Consider the following 16,584-nt stretch of genomic DNA (forward strand, 5'->3'; position numbering starts at 1 on the left):
TTGCCCAAGTTGCCAAAAAAGTTTCAATATTTGAAACACAAATTTTTACAAAATTTTCTGCAAAACCGACCAATGATTAGCTTCAGAAAATCAAATATTCAAATCAGAAATGGAGCAAGGGAATCTAGGGCCAATGAAGGCAGATCTAGGTTTAGGAGCCCCAAAACTTAAAACCCTTGTTCCGAAAAAAATTATTTTGCTTAAGATTTTCATATTTATTGCAAAATATTTAATGGTTGGCCTTGCAAAAATATTTGGGACAAGATATTGCCGTCCAGGGCCTAGATCTGTCTCAAAACCCCCAAATCTGTTTGAAATTTTTTTTAGATTTGAAGATTTATTTGGCTGATTTCTCAGATATATTTCTTGCAAACAATCTTTGACCCTAGATTTTGCCCTCCAGGGTTTAGATTTAGCTCAGATCTGAAGATTTACTTGGCTGATATCTTAGATCTATCCCTACAAACAATCTTTGAGCCCCTATTTTGTCCTCTAGGGTCCAGATCTAGCTTAGATCTGAAGATTTACTTGGCTGATTTCTCAGATATATTTCTGCACAAGTGAAAAGAGAAAAACCCAATACCCAATATGTACAAAAATAGAGAAAATCCCAAAAACCCAAGTGTTAAAATTCAAAATTATGTTACAAAATTTTAGATCTACACAAGTAAATAACAGATCTATACAAATAATTTACAGATCTATCACATTTGAGGAGTATGAGTCCAATTTTGCTCCTAGATTTGATAATCTAAGGCTCTTAATAGCCAGATCTATCAAAATTTCCACAAAATATTTAAAAGATTTTGAAATTTTAGAGAGGTACTAGCCCAAATCACCTTGCAGAAAAAAGATTATCGTTAGATAAATCTTGAGGCTTATATGAAGTAGTGTTTTCAGAAAATATGTGTTGAGAGTTGGCTGGTTCAATCGAGAACTATCCCTAAACGCTCAATGAGAACCCGAGAGATCTTCTGCAGGCTCTAGATCAACCATCAAATCAAGTAGAGAAATAGAACAACAATAAAATTCTGAAGAAATAGAGATACCTGCTACTTCAATCAAAATTAAAAATGTTACCCTAGATCCAACAAACTGAATAAGATACCCGTATTCAGATTATTCTAAGGGAGCTATTGATTGATAATTTTCACATAATATTAAGTAGAAATTAAAACCATGTTACCATAAATTCATGAAGAGGAACACTACAACACGTTGAAACCCCAAAGACTTTTGCATTAATTCAAAAAAGTATACAAGAGAGCTTGAGAGCTTAGTACATGATCTAGAGATCGGATGAACTGACTGACAAATGACCTCTTATTTAAATATAAATCCTCCAACGGCTAGTTCGAGTGATCATCGTCAAAACAATCTCGACCGTTGATGAGGATCAAAATTTCTTTTAATCTCATCTGTCGAAATTTTAAATTATTGAGGAAATTCGAATTTTTTAATTAAATGCATTTTAATTTATTGAAAAATTACATTTTTGAATTAATTTCCTCGAAATTTTGACCTTGACTTAACCGCAGGGACCAAAGGCTTAAAAGTTAGCAAAATAATTAATTTACCTTAGTCCCTGGACCTCTTAAAATTTAATTTTTAAGGACCAACGAATTTTGCTTTTAGATTTTTGGCTTAGAATTTAATTAATTTTGGCTAGAAAATTTAATTAATTAACCTATGTGGGGATAAATTATTTTTCTAATCCTCAAGACACTTTACATCATGATTTTTACATTTTTACATCTCAAGGGGGAAAATCCATTTGCAAAAGACCCTCACAGACTACCCAATTCTGCGACACAAATATAATCTAGAAGATCAAGCAATTTGTAATAAAAGAACCTAACCAAATAGTTAGGATTCTTCCCAATTCACTTTTACATAGATTCGATCTAGAACACTAGGACTCTCTTAAGATCCCAGTGACAAAATCCATTCCGACCTTGGGGTAAAGCTGAAGGAAAACTCTGCCGACCATCCGAGAATGGATCGGTGAGAAAAAGACCTCCTGGAATGTAGATCGTCACCAGAAAAGTAGGTTTACCTAGGTGATTACATACACAACACAGATCTGCTGAGATTATTTACATTATACACATGCAGTCTGGGTTTACATTATAAGATGATGATCAAGCTGATGATGATAGCTGGACGACACGAACAATCGATCAGGCACTATCCCTTTTGCGCAAAAAAGGGGGTGTACTGCTATGGGTCGTTGACACGTAGTGGTCAACAAAATGAAATCGGGGATCCTTAGACTAAAAATTGCGAAGAAAACGTTGTCAAAGTATGCTCTTATAGTTTTTAGGTTAAACACACCATGACAGGGAGAGCAGGTGCATTGGTGAATGTATGTTGATGGTTGCATTGATAGCTAGGTTTTGGTTTCTCAAGATAAGTAAATACAAGCGGGCAAGAAAACTCACATCAAAAGAGTCATTCTTTGCGATTTCTTTCGATTTAAATTCTTTTTTCTTTTATCGACAGAGTTTTTGTAGAGATGGCTTTTAACGTTTTTCATTTAATCTTTTAAGTTTGGAATCAAATGCCTGCCTCGTGATTGTTTTGAGATGTTGGGATGACATACTCTTTTATCACCCCTCACATGACTTGTTTTCTCCTTGGGCAGCCACAAACCGCAATTCTTGCTCATAAATAACTCCTTGCTTAAGGAGATTAACACTTAGTTTGATGCCATGCTTTTTTTAAAAGTGCATGCACATACTACATGATCACACTAGTGGAGCAAATATGAAACAAGGCCTATTTCATCGCTTTAGATAGTTTTAAGCATTGAATTTGAAGATTAACGAGTATAAGGATGGGAAGTGTTGCCCGTGGCTTGCATATATGACAGTCCAATTACCGTTTTTCACTGTATTTTTGTTGGAAGAGCATCGAGTGCAATGATGCCCTAGTTGGATAGATGGATGTATGTATGTCTTGATGGATCAAATGATGCCTTGGATGAAGAAATGGCTGCTATAGTGTTTGCATTATGGAAATGGACACATTGTTCGTGGAAATCCTTGTGCCCTTGCTCAGTGGTTGCATTATGTCCATGTATTGCTAAGCATCTTCTACAACTTTAAAGTCTTGTGACTGATCTATTATCTTATACATAAAGTTATAGCATATATATAGCTTATGTTCTAATATTTACTTAAGTCGTATATCTTATGTTATATTTGCTTTTTCTAAAGTAAACCCCATGAGGAAACCCAGTGGATGCTTCTGCAAATTTGTGGATAGTCTCGCTAGTAAACTTCTTGGTGTAGACTAGTGTGCCTAATACAGGGAATTTTGAAATGGGGACCTGTTTTTATGAAAATAGTTGAATGCTCCACAAGATTAGTGATAACTAATTGTGCTAATGCCTTCGGCCTTTTTACCCATCCCAAGTGGGTAACTCGTTGGAGAATTTTTTTCTGACCATTTGATCTGCCAGCCAACCAGTAGCCCTATGATGGCACACAAATAGCTTTACATTAGAGCTCTCAACCTGTGCTCCTGTCAGTGCTCTCTCCCGTTTGGCATGCTTCTTGATGGAAGCTAGGTCATCTATCGTAAGGTACATTAACAATTTCTGTAATCATGTGCTTTCATTCAATGTTTTGAAGCATTCCAATATGGATTGTAGGCCACACTTGATGATTGACTGCCCCTGATTGTACTCTTGTTCCCATGCTTCGCCTGGGAGGTTATCCTTTGCCCCTAGTCTAGTGTGACCTAACTGAGGTCTTTCCTTCAGGAGGAGCTCTAATAGGAGTCACTCATTGAAGTAGCATGCCCAAGGTTATCCTTACTTGACACCTTCCATGTTTTCCTTATTATGCACATCCATCTTTTTGGGTTGATTGGCATTTGTCATTGGAACCGGCACCCTGTATCCCCATCTCTGAGTTGGGCGAACTTGTGTATAGTGGGTATGGAAACATGGCCTTTTTGGTGTCAAAACATGCTTGCTCGGGCACATGGTGGGACAACGTGACCCAGAAACAAAAGCCAAATTAAAGAAAAAAAGGAAAAACTACCCCTAACTGTCGCCCAATAACATATAAATGCCCCTGCATAATTTCTAGACTCATTTTCACATATTGTGAAGGCAAAAACAACTATGTTCTGGGATGGAGATTCAAATGGTAGTGGTGATGATTTGAGATGGGCAGCTAGAGTTTTGAAGCAAAATTGAGGTTGAAACCAAGATATTATTGAAATATTTTATCCATCTCCAGGTTATTATAATATTTTCTTGTTACTTGAATTTTGAAGTTGCTTTCATTTTGCTTTCAAGTTACACCGCTATGTATTTTTTAAAATTTCCCTATTTTATGACTTTATTTTTTTATTTATTTTTCTAAAATTTTAGGAGAGAGAGAGAGATGTCGCTCTAAGCCTGATGTTTCTGGGAAAGCTAGGCATTCCTTCTAACTGTTTCAGACACCCACCCCCATGTTTCCCACTTTCCAAAAACTTGTGCAGTGTAAGGGTTCAATCACTGTCAAACTGGAACTGCCAACCATCTTATTAGAGCCTTTGATGGGTAAGATATCATTGTCTGTTGAATCTGTTGAGAAGTTATCATTTGCATTTGGCTGAAGTCATGTGACCAGTTTGAAGAGTTAGTATCTGATGTGATTGACCTTAAATTTTGCTGATGAAGAATCTGTAAGAGGAAAACTGGCAATCTTGCAATTCAAGGATGGCTAGGTCAAAACCAACTGAAGGAGGGGAACATTGTGTTTACTTTGCTAAAATTAGATGAACTATTAACATAAAAATCATTATACGCATCTGGCATAAGGAAAATATAAATCAGGAAAGCCTAACATTAGAATGGTGTCACTGTTAAAAAGTAAGAGGTATTAGTATGCTGAAATGGTGTGTAAACTTAAAATTGTTGGCAGATTTAATACTCATGGGACAAAATGATTATACTGCTCTACTCATATCATGTGAAATGTGAAGCATGAAGTCACAGCACCTTGGTGTTTGAGGATGTTGTCGAATGAATTTTTGGAACATACATTAGGATATTGGTATTAGGAACAAACCTGAAATTTTTTGATTAAGAACCAGCAGTCATGAAATTTTTGTATAGTATCAGCAAAGAATTATCAGAGAGGGGCTATTAGCGTACATTTTACTTTATGAAGAAGAGCAATTCGAGTAACCAATGACCCAAATAATTGTACTCTGGACCTTTTTCTGATGTTTTATTTTAGATCTGAACTGTTTATAGTTTTATATGAAGGGGTTGACATTTTAATATTTTATATAGTAGGCCAAAAATTACTAGATGTGCCATCAGTTATTTATGGCCATTCGGTCAAGATAAATTTTAATTTTTTTAATTTCAATTTTCCTTGGTCAAGATCTCTCATAATTACAATTTACAGCTTTTTGCTTGCAGTATTCCTGTTTAAGGAATGTACAGGCTTGGGTAAATGTTTCAAGTATTTATTTTCCCAAATCAAGAAAGCCAAAGAGTTAAATTGTATATGTACATAATACATATGTGCCGAAATGGTGTGTAAACTTGAAATTGTTGGCAGATTCAATGCTCATGGGACAAAATGACTATACCGCTCCACTCATATCATGTGAAATTTGAAGCATGAAGTCACAGCACCATGGAGTTGTAGGACATTGTCTAATATGTTTGTGGAACATACAGTAGGATATAGGTATTAGGAACAAACCAGACATTTTTTGATTAAGAACCAGTAGTCATGAAATTTTTGTGTAGCATCAGCAAAGAATTATCAAAGAGGGGCTATTAGCTTATATTTTACTTTCTGAATAAAAGCAATTCGAGTAATCAATGACCCAAATAATTGTACTCTGGACCTTTTTCTGATGTTTTATTTTAGATATTAACTGGTTATAGTTTTATATTATGGGATGGCATTTTTATATAGTAGACCAAGCTTAAACTTCAACTACATTTTAGATGTGCCATCAGTTATTTATGGCCATTTGGTCGAGATAAATTATAATTTTTTTAATTTCAATTTTCCTTGACCAAGATCTCTCATAATTACAATTTATAGCTTTTTTGCTTGCAATCTTCCTGTTTAGGGAATGTACAGGCTTGGGTAAATGTTTCGAGTATTTTTTTTCAAAATCAAGAAAGGCAATGAGTTAGGTTGTATATGTATGTATCTATTTATTTATCTGTCTATATCTATCTATATATATTGTCTAAACCCTCTATGATTAAAAGATTCCCAGATCTTTTCCCAGATTTTTAAACATTTCTTGAAAATAAATGAATTTACATGGAAGTTGCTTGCTTGTTTAGTAATGAGGTCTCGATGACCATTTCAGCTGGATCATATCTCTTCTATAATTACCACTTTGGGTTGTTTTTGAGTTGCCATTGAAGATTTCTTAAGGATTCAGTATAGATTTCATTAATACCATCTGAATTGTTAGCTAACTTTTGAATGCAACATCTAGTCTTACTGTCTTATTTTGCTGGAAATGACAGTTGGAGTATGATATTGAAGATGATGATCAAGAATGGATTGAAGACTTCAATAAGAGAATAATTGAAAGAGAAGTCAAATCACAACTTTCTGAAGATACTTTTGAGAAGTTGATGGAATACTTTGAGAAGGAATCTGCTCGAGTTTCAGCAGAGAACCATGTTGTGCTTCCTTTGAGGGATCCCTTGAAGGATTCCAAGGAAAACAGGAGCTCAGATTTTGACATGAAAATAGGAAAGGCAGATACGAGTAATACACGTAAGGAAAAGCAAGGACTTGTCTGGGGGAAAAACAGTTCCATGCTGTCTAGTGTGCCTCAGTCACTGGATTGCTGTATATGCAATGGAGGCGAAAATTCCGTTTCAAATCCAGTGAGTATGTTTGTTGGTTCTCATGTGTTTGCTTTGTCTACTTATCTGTAATGTTGTACTTCTTGCAAAGATCTGTAGTGCAGAACCACAAAAGCTCCTTTGGAACTGAGAGCTTCTAATTTAATGTTTATAACAGGTTTACAGATGTGAGAGCTGTGCAATTTATGTCCATCAGTCCTGCTATGGGATTGATGAACGGTTGGATGCTGGTCCATCAGATAGTTTGCAGACATCTCGTTGGCTTTGCAGAAAATGTGAGGCATTTGGGAAAGCGAATGAACATATTTGGTAAGAATAAATAGATTTGGGAGACATAATTCTTGGTTCATGCTTCTTATTGCGATCAATTATGTATCTATATGGTTGATTCAGTTTTATGGGGAATAGGAAAACACTGATGATTTTGAACCATAGATACAGAGTTCAGCTAATTTACCGTAAAAACACACTTTTAGTCAATTCCAGTCTCAATAAAATCTCATTAAACTCGTTTTAGTGGTTGACTTGACTCTTAATTTTTCATGTTTAATGTTAGGAGAAAGGTTTAAGTTTTGTCTTGATTATGTGATATTTTCCATGTCCTGATGCTTAATGTCTATAAAAATAACATGTGCTGACAGAAGGCATGCAAGGTTGCAGAGAAGAGAAAATGTGGTTAATTTTCCAGTAATGAAATTAGTTGATATACATTACAATGTCTTGTGGAGGAGATGATAAATATCACAACTAACTTAATTACTTTAAAACACTATGACTTGTAATTTATGGACTTTATTTTTTACCAACCTAGCTCACCTCTATGTTCATTATTATACCAAAATACAAAATGTAATCCAATGTTGAAAACATCTACATTGGGAATTACTCGGCCAGGGTCTGAAAACAAAAAAAACATAGAGGTTGGAAAAAAGTATTGGTAAAAATCGGCAAAGTTGCAAACCTTTGGCAAAAGTGAAAAAATACAAAAATATTCATTTTTTTCTATTATTTTAGCAGTTAAAGAATCCACTTGCATTGCCACATAAATACGAAAGGAAAACTAATTTATAATATGTATAAGAAGTTTAGTGCTACATCACATATTAGCAATGAATCATTTCCTGACTCCCAAGTCTTTACTCATCCTTAAAAGTCAAAATGTTAACAAAAAATATAATAAATGTATCTCATCATCATGAGTGATTGACAATCAGATTAGGTACATAAACTAGTGAGTTTCTCTGGCCCTTTTATGGGAAAAGGTACTGGCTTTTCCTCCAGAGTAAGAAGGCGCTGGGGCTGGAATTGGACTCTGACATCCTGTACAAGAAGAAATAGGAGGTAGCTGCTGATTTCCTCTATTGGTGACCATGCTAGGTGGTTTCATCTCCTTCTGCTGTTGCTGCTCCTCCATCTCTAGCACCTCCTCCTCTACCTTTCTCTTCCCTGTGGTTACCACCTCCTCTGGTGCGTCCTCTGTTAACCAATCAGGACTGATTCCATGATCTTCGATAGTCCCAATTTACAAAAAAAATTGAGGAAGGAAAACCCTCTTCACCCAATGAGGTTGCGCACTGTTGGGAAACCTTCCCCACTGAAAGGAACGTGTATGGCTGAAAAAACACTAATATCTCCCTAGCAATTTAATGAGAGAAAAAGAGTCATTGGAACCCTCATAGAAGCTAGAAAAAAATAACAGGAAAAAAGGGGCGAAATCAAAGCCCATACCTGCAAGTATGTGGCTGCTGGAGAGGACTCATTGAACAGTGGAGAAAAATTAGTCGCCACTAGGAAAAACACGCTTCTCTCCTCGGCGCCTAGAAACGATTTGCTTCTCCTCAGGGCTTGAAACGTGTCGCTGGGCATGCAAATTGATGCAAAGAGAAAACATCGAAAGCTAATTTAACTCGCCATGGCAGCAACCCGTGATTTTTCCCATCAACTTGGGAAAAATCATAATTTTTTATGATAAATTCGCTAATTTTTCAAATAAAAAGTCTCCAATAAAATCAGTGCTCCTAAAAGCTCACGACTCACCTATTTTATTGGGACTTTTGCAACAATGGGATAATCATTATATACAAGTCTACTCTATAATATCCTCGCGCCTCCCTTATGATTTTGGAAATTAGACCAAGCTTGTCCCTCAATCTCACAAACTTATCTGGACCAAAGTGCTTTGGTGAAGATGTTTGCTATTTGCACCTGAATTGAACAATATTGCAGCTTAATATCCTTACTTTCTACCATATAATCAATTTAGTTGTATGAGTCTTCAGTGTTCACCTTCCTATTTATAATTTTATACAGAATAGAACAATAGATGTGGAGTTCATCTGATTTATAATAAAAAGTGTACCTTTTTTGAATCCACCTTATTAAACTTGTCCAGTGTTTGATTGACTCTTGATTTTTCATTTGTCTTGTGAGGAGAAAGGCTTAAATTTTGTTGTTCTTATGTTATATTTTCCATATCCTCATGCTTGTATCCATAAAAGTATGTAGTGACAGCATGTATACAAGGTTGTAAAGAAGAGAAAATGTGTTTGATATTCAAATAATGAAAATGGTTTGATGTACACCACAATGTTTGTGGAGGAGATAACCATCCTCACAACTGAATTAATTAAATTAAACATTATTAGAGTCTTAATTTCACACCTCATTTATTGACTTTCTGTATTACTAACATATCACACCTATATGCACAAAATTATATGGAAGTAGGACCTCATGAAATATATATCTCGGGGAAATCCACTAGGTACATGGCTCTGTATTACGTACATATTTTGAGGATGTTACCCATGGAAAACTCAGATTCCAGAAAATGTTGAGGCTTTGTCATCATAGGGCTCAAGGCTGTTACAACGTACTCTTTAAGAGCTCAACATGTCACTTAAGGTAGTTAAACTTGGGTGGGGAGTATAACGTCATCTCTCCCAACCACTTGGGATAGATCCAATCTACAGGGTGACGATTATATACATTTCTACTTGCTAATACACTCCCATATCATATTCAAAATTATACTAGGTGCATCCGTAAACGTCAGGATCTTATCTGATCCAAGTGCATTGGTGAAGATATTCATAGTTTGTGCTTTGTTTCTGCACTTTTTACCCATCAATGAATGTAGTGTTGATGAACTTCCACATGTTTTGTTGATGCATGAAACATTGTAACTTGGCCAACTTTTGTACACTTTAATTTTCACAATAAAGTACAATTTCTTGTGTTAAAATTGGCAACTAGGGCCAAAATCCATGTGGGTCATCTTATTTATGGCAGCTGATATTTTTTTTGGATCCCTCTCATCGAGAGGTGTAGGATTGATCTAAAGATCATCCGATTCCAATAAGTATTCATGGAGTTATGAATTTATTTGTGTTATAAGACAATTCATCAAGGTCAACCAACAACCAAATAAACCCCACATGTGCTCATCGTTTTAGTATAAAAGGAGATGACTTGATAGTCATTTCTACACACACTTCTATCTTGATTTCTCTCCACTTGTCTTGGGTTTTAGTGGAAGGGAAATCTAGGAGTGGTAGCCCTAGACGTTGGAGGAATGAGGTTGCCCTATCCGCAACCAAGAAGAAATACACTGCCCTCATCTTGAAGACGCAGTCATGAAGAGAAGCCCTAACGATATCAAGAAGGAGCCCTAACCTATACGCTGGTCTCTACGCAAGTCTAGAAGGAGGCCTACAAACCTAGACGCTGATGGAAGGCAGCCCTAACGCAGACCTAAAAGGATGACCTAAATGCTGATCTAATCCAGCCCTAAACGCTGGTCTAGTTCAGCCGTAACTGCAGTCAAACAAGAGAGTCTTAGCCGCAGCATGAAGGTTCAAGGGGACAATGTGTAGGCTGCCCTAGACAACTTGAAGGGCTGTGTGGATAGCAGAGTCTTAGCTACCGTAGAAAGGGTCAAAGGGATAGCGTGGAGGCTGCCCTAGACAACGTGAAGGGATGTATGGACAACAACTTCTCAAGGGAGGTAAGTTGCACTCTTTTCAAGGGTTGTTGCCGAGTTTAGAGGTGGTTGTTAGGGTACTATTGATGCCCTAACTAGAGTTGAAGAACTACAATAGTGCACCAATATTCAAGTATAAGTATGAGGATAATTTGATGATAAGAGTGTTGTTAGAAGAATCAGTGTAAGCATGTACAACTTGGCAAGCATGGCAAGCATAGCAAGCTGTCATGGGACAACAATTGTGATATGGCAGCAAAGGTACATGGTTCTGCAAACTCATTGGATAGCACAATGATGGGACAACAACATGTTGGGACAACAGCATGTTGGGACAGCAACATGTTGGGACAACAACATGTTAGGACAACAACATGTTGGGACATCACAATGATTAGGACAACTATGACATTGTGCAGCAATGGCACAATAGGACAACAACAACAACAAGTACATGGTGGCTGTACATAGTGGTATGGTACATGGGACAACTATATTTAGCGCAGCAAGTTCATGGTGCAACAAGCATAGTGCTGCAAGTTCATGGGACAACAACAACAACAGGGTGCAACAAGCATAGTGCTGCAAGCACATTGGGACAACAGTATGGTACTTGGTGCAGCAAGTACACAAAGCAGCAATGGTGCAACAAGCACATGGGTGACAACATGGTGCATCAGTGGCACAAGGTACAACAATGCTAAACATTGGGACAAGAGTGCAACATAAAGTGTAGCAGTATGATGTGTACAACATGGTCATAAGGTCAACATTGTGATGATGGGTGCAACATGGTGCAACACGATGAGGTGCAACATGATGACGAGATGCAGCACAATGATAGGTGAAGGAGTCACCTTGGAGAATTAGTTGAAGTAGCATGTCTTCAACTGATATCATGTATCATCTTCTTAGAGATGATCTATGCTTTTATTTAGATAAGTCAAAGTGTTGACTTTTGTTGTAAATGTACTATCTCTCTCTCTCTCTATTGAACTATTGAAGAACATATAAGAAGAATTGATCAAGGGTTTCCGCACATTGGGGTTTATCCCTGGCTAGTGCCACATCTTGTGTCCTCTTGTCTTGGCTTGTCTTCTGCGATTTATGTTTATGTTCTATCTGCAGTTACTTTAACGCTGATGTGATTGCTAATCTGGAAAAGATATTGAGCTAATTGTGAAAATTGAAATAAATTGCTCTAAGCATAGAACATACCTAAAATTAACTTCTTGACATTGTTTCACTTGCAAATTAACAATGTAATTGATTCTATGAGAATAGGTATGGTATTATTATGGGCAGACTTTTATCAATTTTGTATTCATGAAGTGAATGTAGAGAGAACAACTTTGTTTGCATGGAAAAATTTTGTGATCACAAGAAATACCCTTGAAATTGCACAATACTTATGTCATTCATGAGTTTGAAGAAGGATACATGCAAATTTAACTCTTTTTAATTGAGGTTTTTATTAATCACAAAAAAGTATTATTACAGTCTTGTGCCTAAGTACCATCAAAATCCATTTTCCTAAAAAGGAAAATATTTAATGAACCTTTAAAAGGCATCAATGGAATTGGCTTATTTTTATGTATACTAATTCTTTAATTGAAAACAAATTTTATTTCAAGAGAAGTGTGGTGCTCTATAGGTTAGGCAAGGGGTGATGTATGTTACTTGGTGTGTTTTTGTGTAATTCGCCTATCTATTTTAAGAAAACGCTGACTACACACACACAGATTAGCATAGATCAATCTTAACCCTAGATCTATGGGTGTTGTGGAGATTGTACTTTGAGTTCTATGACCCTTTTTGGCACTGAATAGATTAGGATTTAAGATGAATCTTTGCTAACTTCATTATGATGTAAATATGTTTGGGAAATTCAAGCGTGCTATAAAAAATGGAGGGCATGAAATGTTGCCCATTGATTATCATAGCCATCATACATTGAACATGGTAGACTAAAAGACTAAAGAATACCCATTAGAATTTTTAATAAGCAATTGGAAACATACAATATATTTAAAATTATTAGAAAATGTAATGTACAATTGGCTAGCGTAAATATTGCTACAATAGTCTAATTAGACATTGAATAATGAATAAAGCAATACAACCTTAACCTTTGGGGATTTGAATAATGGATGAAACAATAGAGCCATAACCCTTGGTAATTTACCATGTTATGTCCAATGGAATATCTTGATCATGGCCATCACCACATCCTTTTGAGGCAGAGTAATGAGTGATCAAGTTATTTAATTGCCAACGTGGCATGAATCATTGTTAGATATTTGTGAGATAGTGACAATGGCTTTTCCACGTCCTCGCTTATATAATTGCAATCCTGGATTATATTTGGCATTTGTGAGTTGCCTCATTCTTTCCTTTTTCCATTTGAGTCATTGCAAGTGCACTATTTTTTTATTATGTTGTAATTGTTAATCTTTCCTAACAGTGACACAACTGATTATACAAGGAACTACATGGGTGTCCTCACTTAGTGACCTCCCAACTTATACTTGATGATAAAAGTCCTAATCCAGAAGGTAAATCCCAAGAGGGAACTACTAAGATAATCACCATTGTCACTTAAGTAATTTATCATTTGTCAATTTTTAAGCCCTAGGTGACTGTTGCCCTATGTTTTTCTTAAACAAATGAGATCTCAGAAATGAGATCTTGTGCATTTCCTTCCTAGGTCTCTCATACAGAGCAAATTGCTCTTGCAACCTTTTACCTTAAACTTGAACCTTCATTGAGAGATTCTGTTGCACGAAGCGGGGACGTTTTTTGGAACCGAAGCATTGGAAGCGTCATTTTCCAAAAATCTAGGAAGTAAAGTGTCTTGGAAATGTCTATTATATATGCATATTTTTTATATTTTTTTTGCATTTATATATAAAAAAATCTGAAATGCCAAATTAATTGGAGAAGATATGAAAAATGCATGTTTGTACATAAATCAGGATAGATATGGCATCCATTGTACATAAATGATTAACCATTCAACCATCAACGATGTAGATGCATCAACCATCTAGAATCAGGATTCCTCTCCTCTTGTCTAGCCTTTGCCTCTACTTTGATTCTCTAGCGATATTAGTCAACATTGCCCAATTTTGATCAAATGACCTAATCCAAGCCTTATAATACGGTAGAGAAAGCTTAGCATGCTTGATCAATGATTCTGACTTGAGTGAAGGGTACATTTTTGCTAAGGCCATGACAAAGGAGTTCAACAATCAAGACCAACAACATTGGGGTACATATAGGGCTTGGTGTTCTTGATAAAGTACCAAGCACATACCCCCATATATGATATAATCTGATGAAATGCCCCAATCCCATTCATCCTAAAATCTTGAAAATTGTCAAGTCTACCGAATTTTGAAGGGGATATAAAATTCTATTTTCTCAATATGGAGTTTGATGCGGTTGGAACCGCTCTCAAACATCCTTAGTCATTTCATGGTAATGTTAAAAATTTAAGTAAAACGTTGAAAATGGAAGATAAAGAAGAATGCCACTTTTACTTTAGGAATTATCTAGGAAGCGTTTAGAGAGCATCATTGGGGCACCTTGGGAGTGTCGTGGAAGCATACTTCCTCACATAAAATTACAAAAAATAAATTAGAAAAACATTGGAAATTCCCCCCTGCCCCCGCGGAACTGTTTCCTGCATTTGGATCCCCTCGCGATTTGCGGTGGATCCGCAGATGATCCTTTTCGAATCTGCAGATTGGGAAGCCAGAACTGCAGATCTAGCCCTCACAGATCTGCTTTTCCAAGAATTTCCAAAAAATGGTGGAACCACAGATTCGATTTTTGAATCTACGATTTTGTCGGAGGATCGGTGGCGAATTTGTACGGAATGTGGTTTTGCCTTTAGATCTAATTTGGGGGGGGGGGGGGATCCTGTAACATTGCTCGAGGGGCTTGCTTGAGACTGCAAAAGGATTTCTTAAGCCAACATACAAGGCTGGAGTCTGTTTGTATAAAGCTAATAGGTTGTTCCATATAGATTTCTTCATGCAAGTCTCCATGCAAGAAGGCAGATTTAACATGCATCTGACGGACTTCCCATTTGAAAGAGGCATCAAGGGAAAGAACAAGGCGGATAGAGTTCATTTTCGCAACAGGGGAGAAGGTTTCAGTGTAGTCAATGCCTTCAACTTGTGAAAAACCCTTAGCAACAAGACGAGCTTTATGTTTATCAACTTTTCCATCTGGGCCATACTTGGTTCTGTAAACCCATTTGCATGTAACAAGTTTTCGTCCCTTCGGAAAAGGAACAAGATCCCATGTATCATTTGCCAATAATGGACGATATTCTTCATTCATAACTGCGTCCTAATCTGGATGGCCTGAAGCTTTTGCAAAGGTGGCAGGATCATAATTCGCTGAAGCTTGAGCCAGTAAAGAAGAGGTTCTATCGAACTGAGAATGTGTGCGACGTTGCTGTGTAGGATCACCGGCAAGAGCACCTGCTGCATCCCGAGTAGCACGAACCCATTTTTTGAAGTTGAGGAGCTGAAGGAGGATGTTAAGAAGGTGGGGGAGGATTGTCATCCTCGCTGTCATCATCTGAAGAAGAAATATTTTCAGAAGTAGAAGGGATAGAGAGAAGCACATCCGCCGCACTAGGCTCGTAGGCCGATATATTTTCAGCAAACTTTACATCTCTTCCATTGATAACATTTTTGGACTTAAGTGGAATAAGTCTATATCCTTTGACATCTTCAAAATATCCAACAAAAATACATTTTTCACTCTTAGGTTCTAAAGCTTTATGTTTCTCAACTGGAATATGGGCCCATGCTTCACTTCCCAAAACACGAAAGTGACTTACATCTGGTTTAATTGAGCTCCATGCTTCTTCTGGAATGATGTTCTTTAAAACCTTAGTAGGAGTGCGATTTACTATGTAATTTGCATAGTTAATTGCTTCTGCCCAAAAACTAAGACTAAGTCCTTTAGATTGAAGCATACAATTAGCCATTTCCTTTAAGGTGCAATTCTTCCTTTCAGCTACACCATTTTGTTGTGGAGTATATGGAACAGTATGTTGCATTTGAATTCCATTCTCAGTGCAAAAGTTGATGAATTTGTTGTTAACATATTCTCCGCCATTATCAGATCTTAGCTTAAGAATTTGATGTCCAGATTGTTTTTCAAGAAAGGCCTTAAAGGCCAAGAACATGTTAAATACTTCACTCTTGAGTTTTAAGACGTATACCCAAGTGCGTCTGGAGAAATCATTAATGAAAGTTAAGAAATACTTGTAGCCAGAGAATGAAACAACTGGAAGTGGACCACATAAATCACTATGCACAAGCTGTAAAGGGGTTGAGGCGTGCCAAGAGGCAGGTTTTTCAAAACTATCCTGATGATGTTTTCCGAGTACACATCCGGAACAAACACAATCTTTGCAAGATACCATTGGAAGACTTGTCACCATATTTTCTTTACATAGATTCTGAAGGGAGCGATAGTTTAAGTGACCAAATCGCTCATGCCAAAGTTTGCTCACTTCATCGTTATGAGCAACAAATACCGAGGGAAGATTTGATGACCCAAAGTTGTTAAACTTATACAACCTTGTAGAATCATTAGCAATGCCAGTAGCTAAAATTTGTCTAGGATCTCTTAGGTCCTTAATTACAACATCGTGAGGTGAAAATTCAATGATTTTACCTTCACTTGAATGAGTTATCTGATATACAGATATAAGGTTGCA

General features: G+C 36.6%; 1 protein-coding gene across 3 annotated transcripts in view; it reads left to right on the forward strand.

The window, feature by feature from the left end:
• The window catches only part of LOC149239795 (uncharacterized), a 210,514-nt gene that overhangs the window by 95,130 nt on the left and 98,800 nt on the right, over window positions 1-16,584 (forward strand). For all 3 annotated transcript variants that reach the window (XM_089373538.1, XM_089373537.1, XM_089373536.1), the window contains exons 5-6: window positions 6,509-6,877; window positions 7,014-7,165. In XM_089373538.1, the coding sequence (XP_089229664.1) occupies window positions 6,509-6,877; window positions 7,014-7,165 (521 nt within the window). The remainder of the gene's footprint in view (window positions 1-6,508; window positions 6,878-7,013; window positions 7,166-16,584) is intronic.

This window comes from Pinus tabuliformis, chromosome 8, assembly GCF_031772625.1.
Source record: "Pinus tabuliformis cultivar Carrire ecotype Pingquan chromosome 8, CPIR1, whole genome shotgun sequence".
NCBI lineage: Eukaryota > Viridiplantae > Streptophyta > Pinopsida > Pinales > Pinaceae > Pinus > Pinus tabuliformis.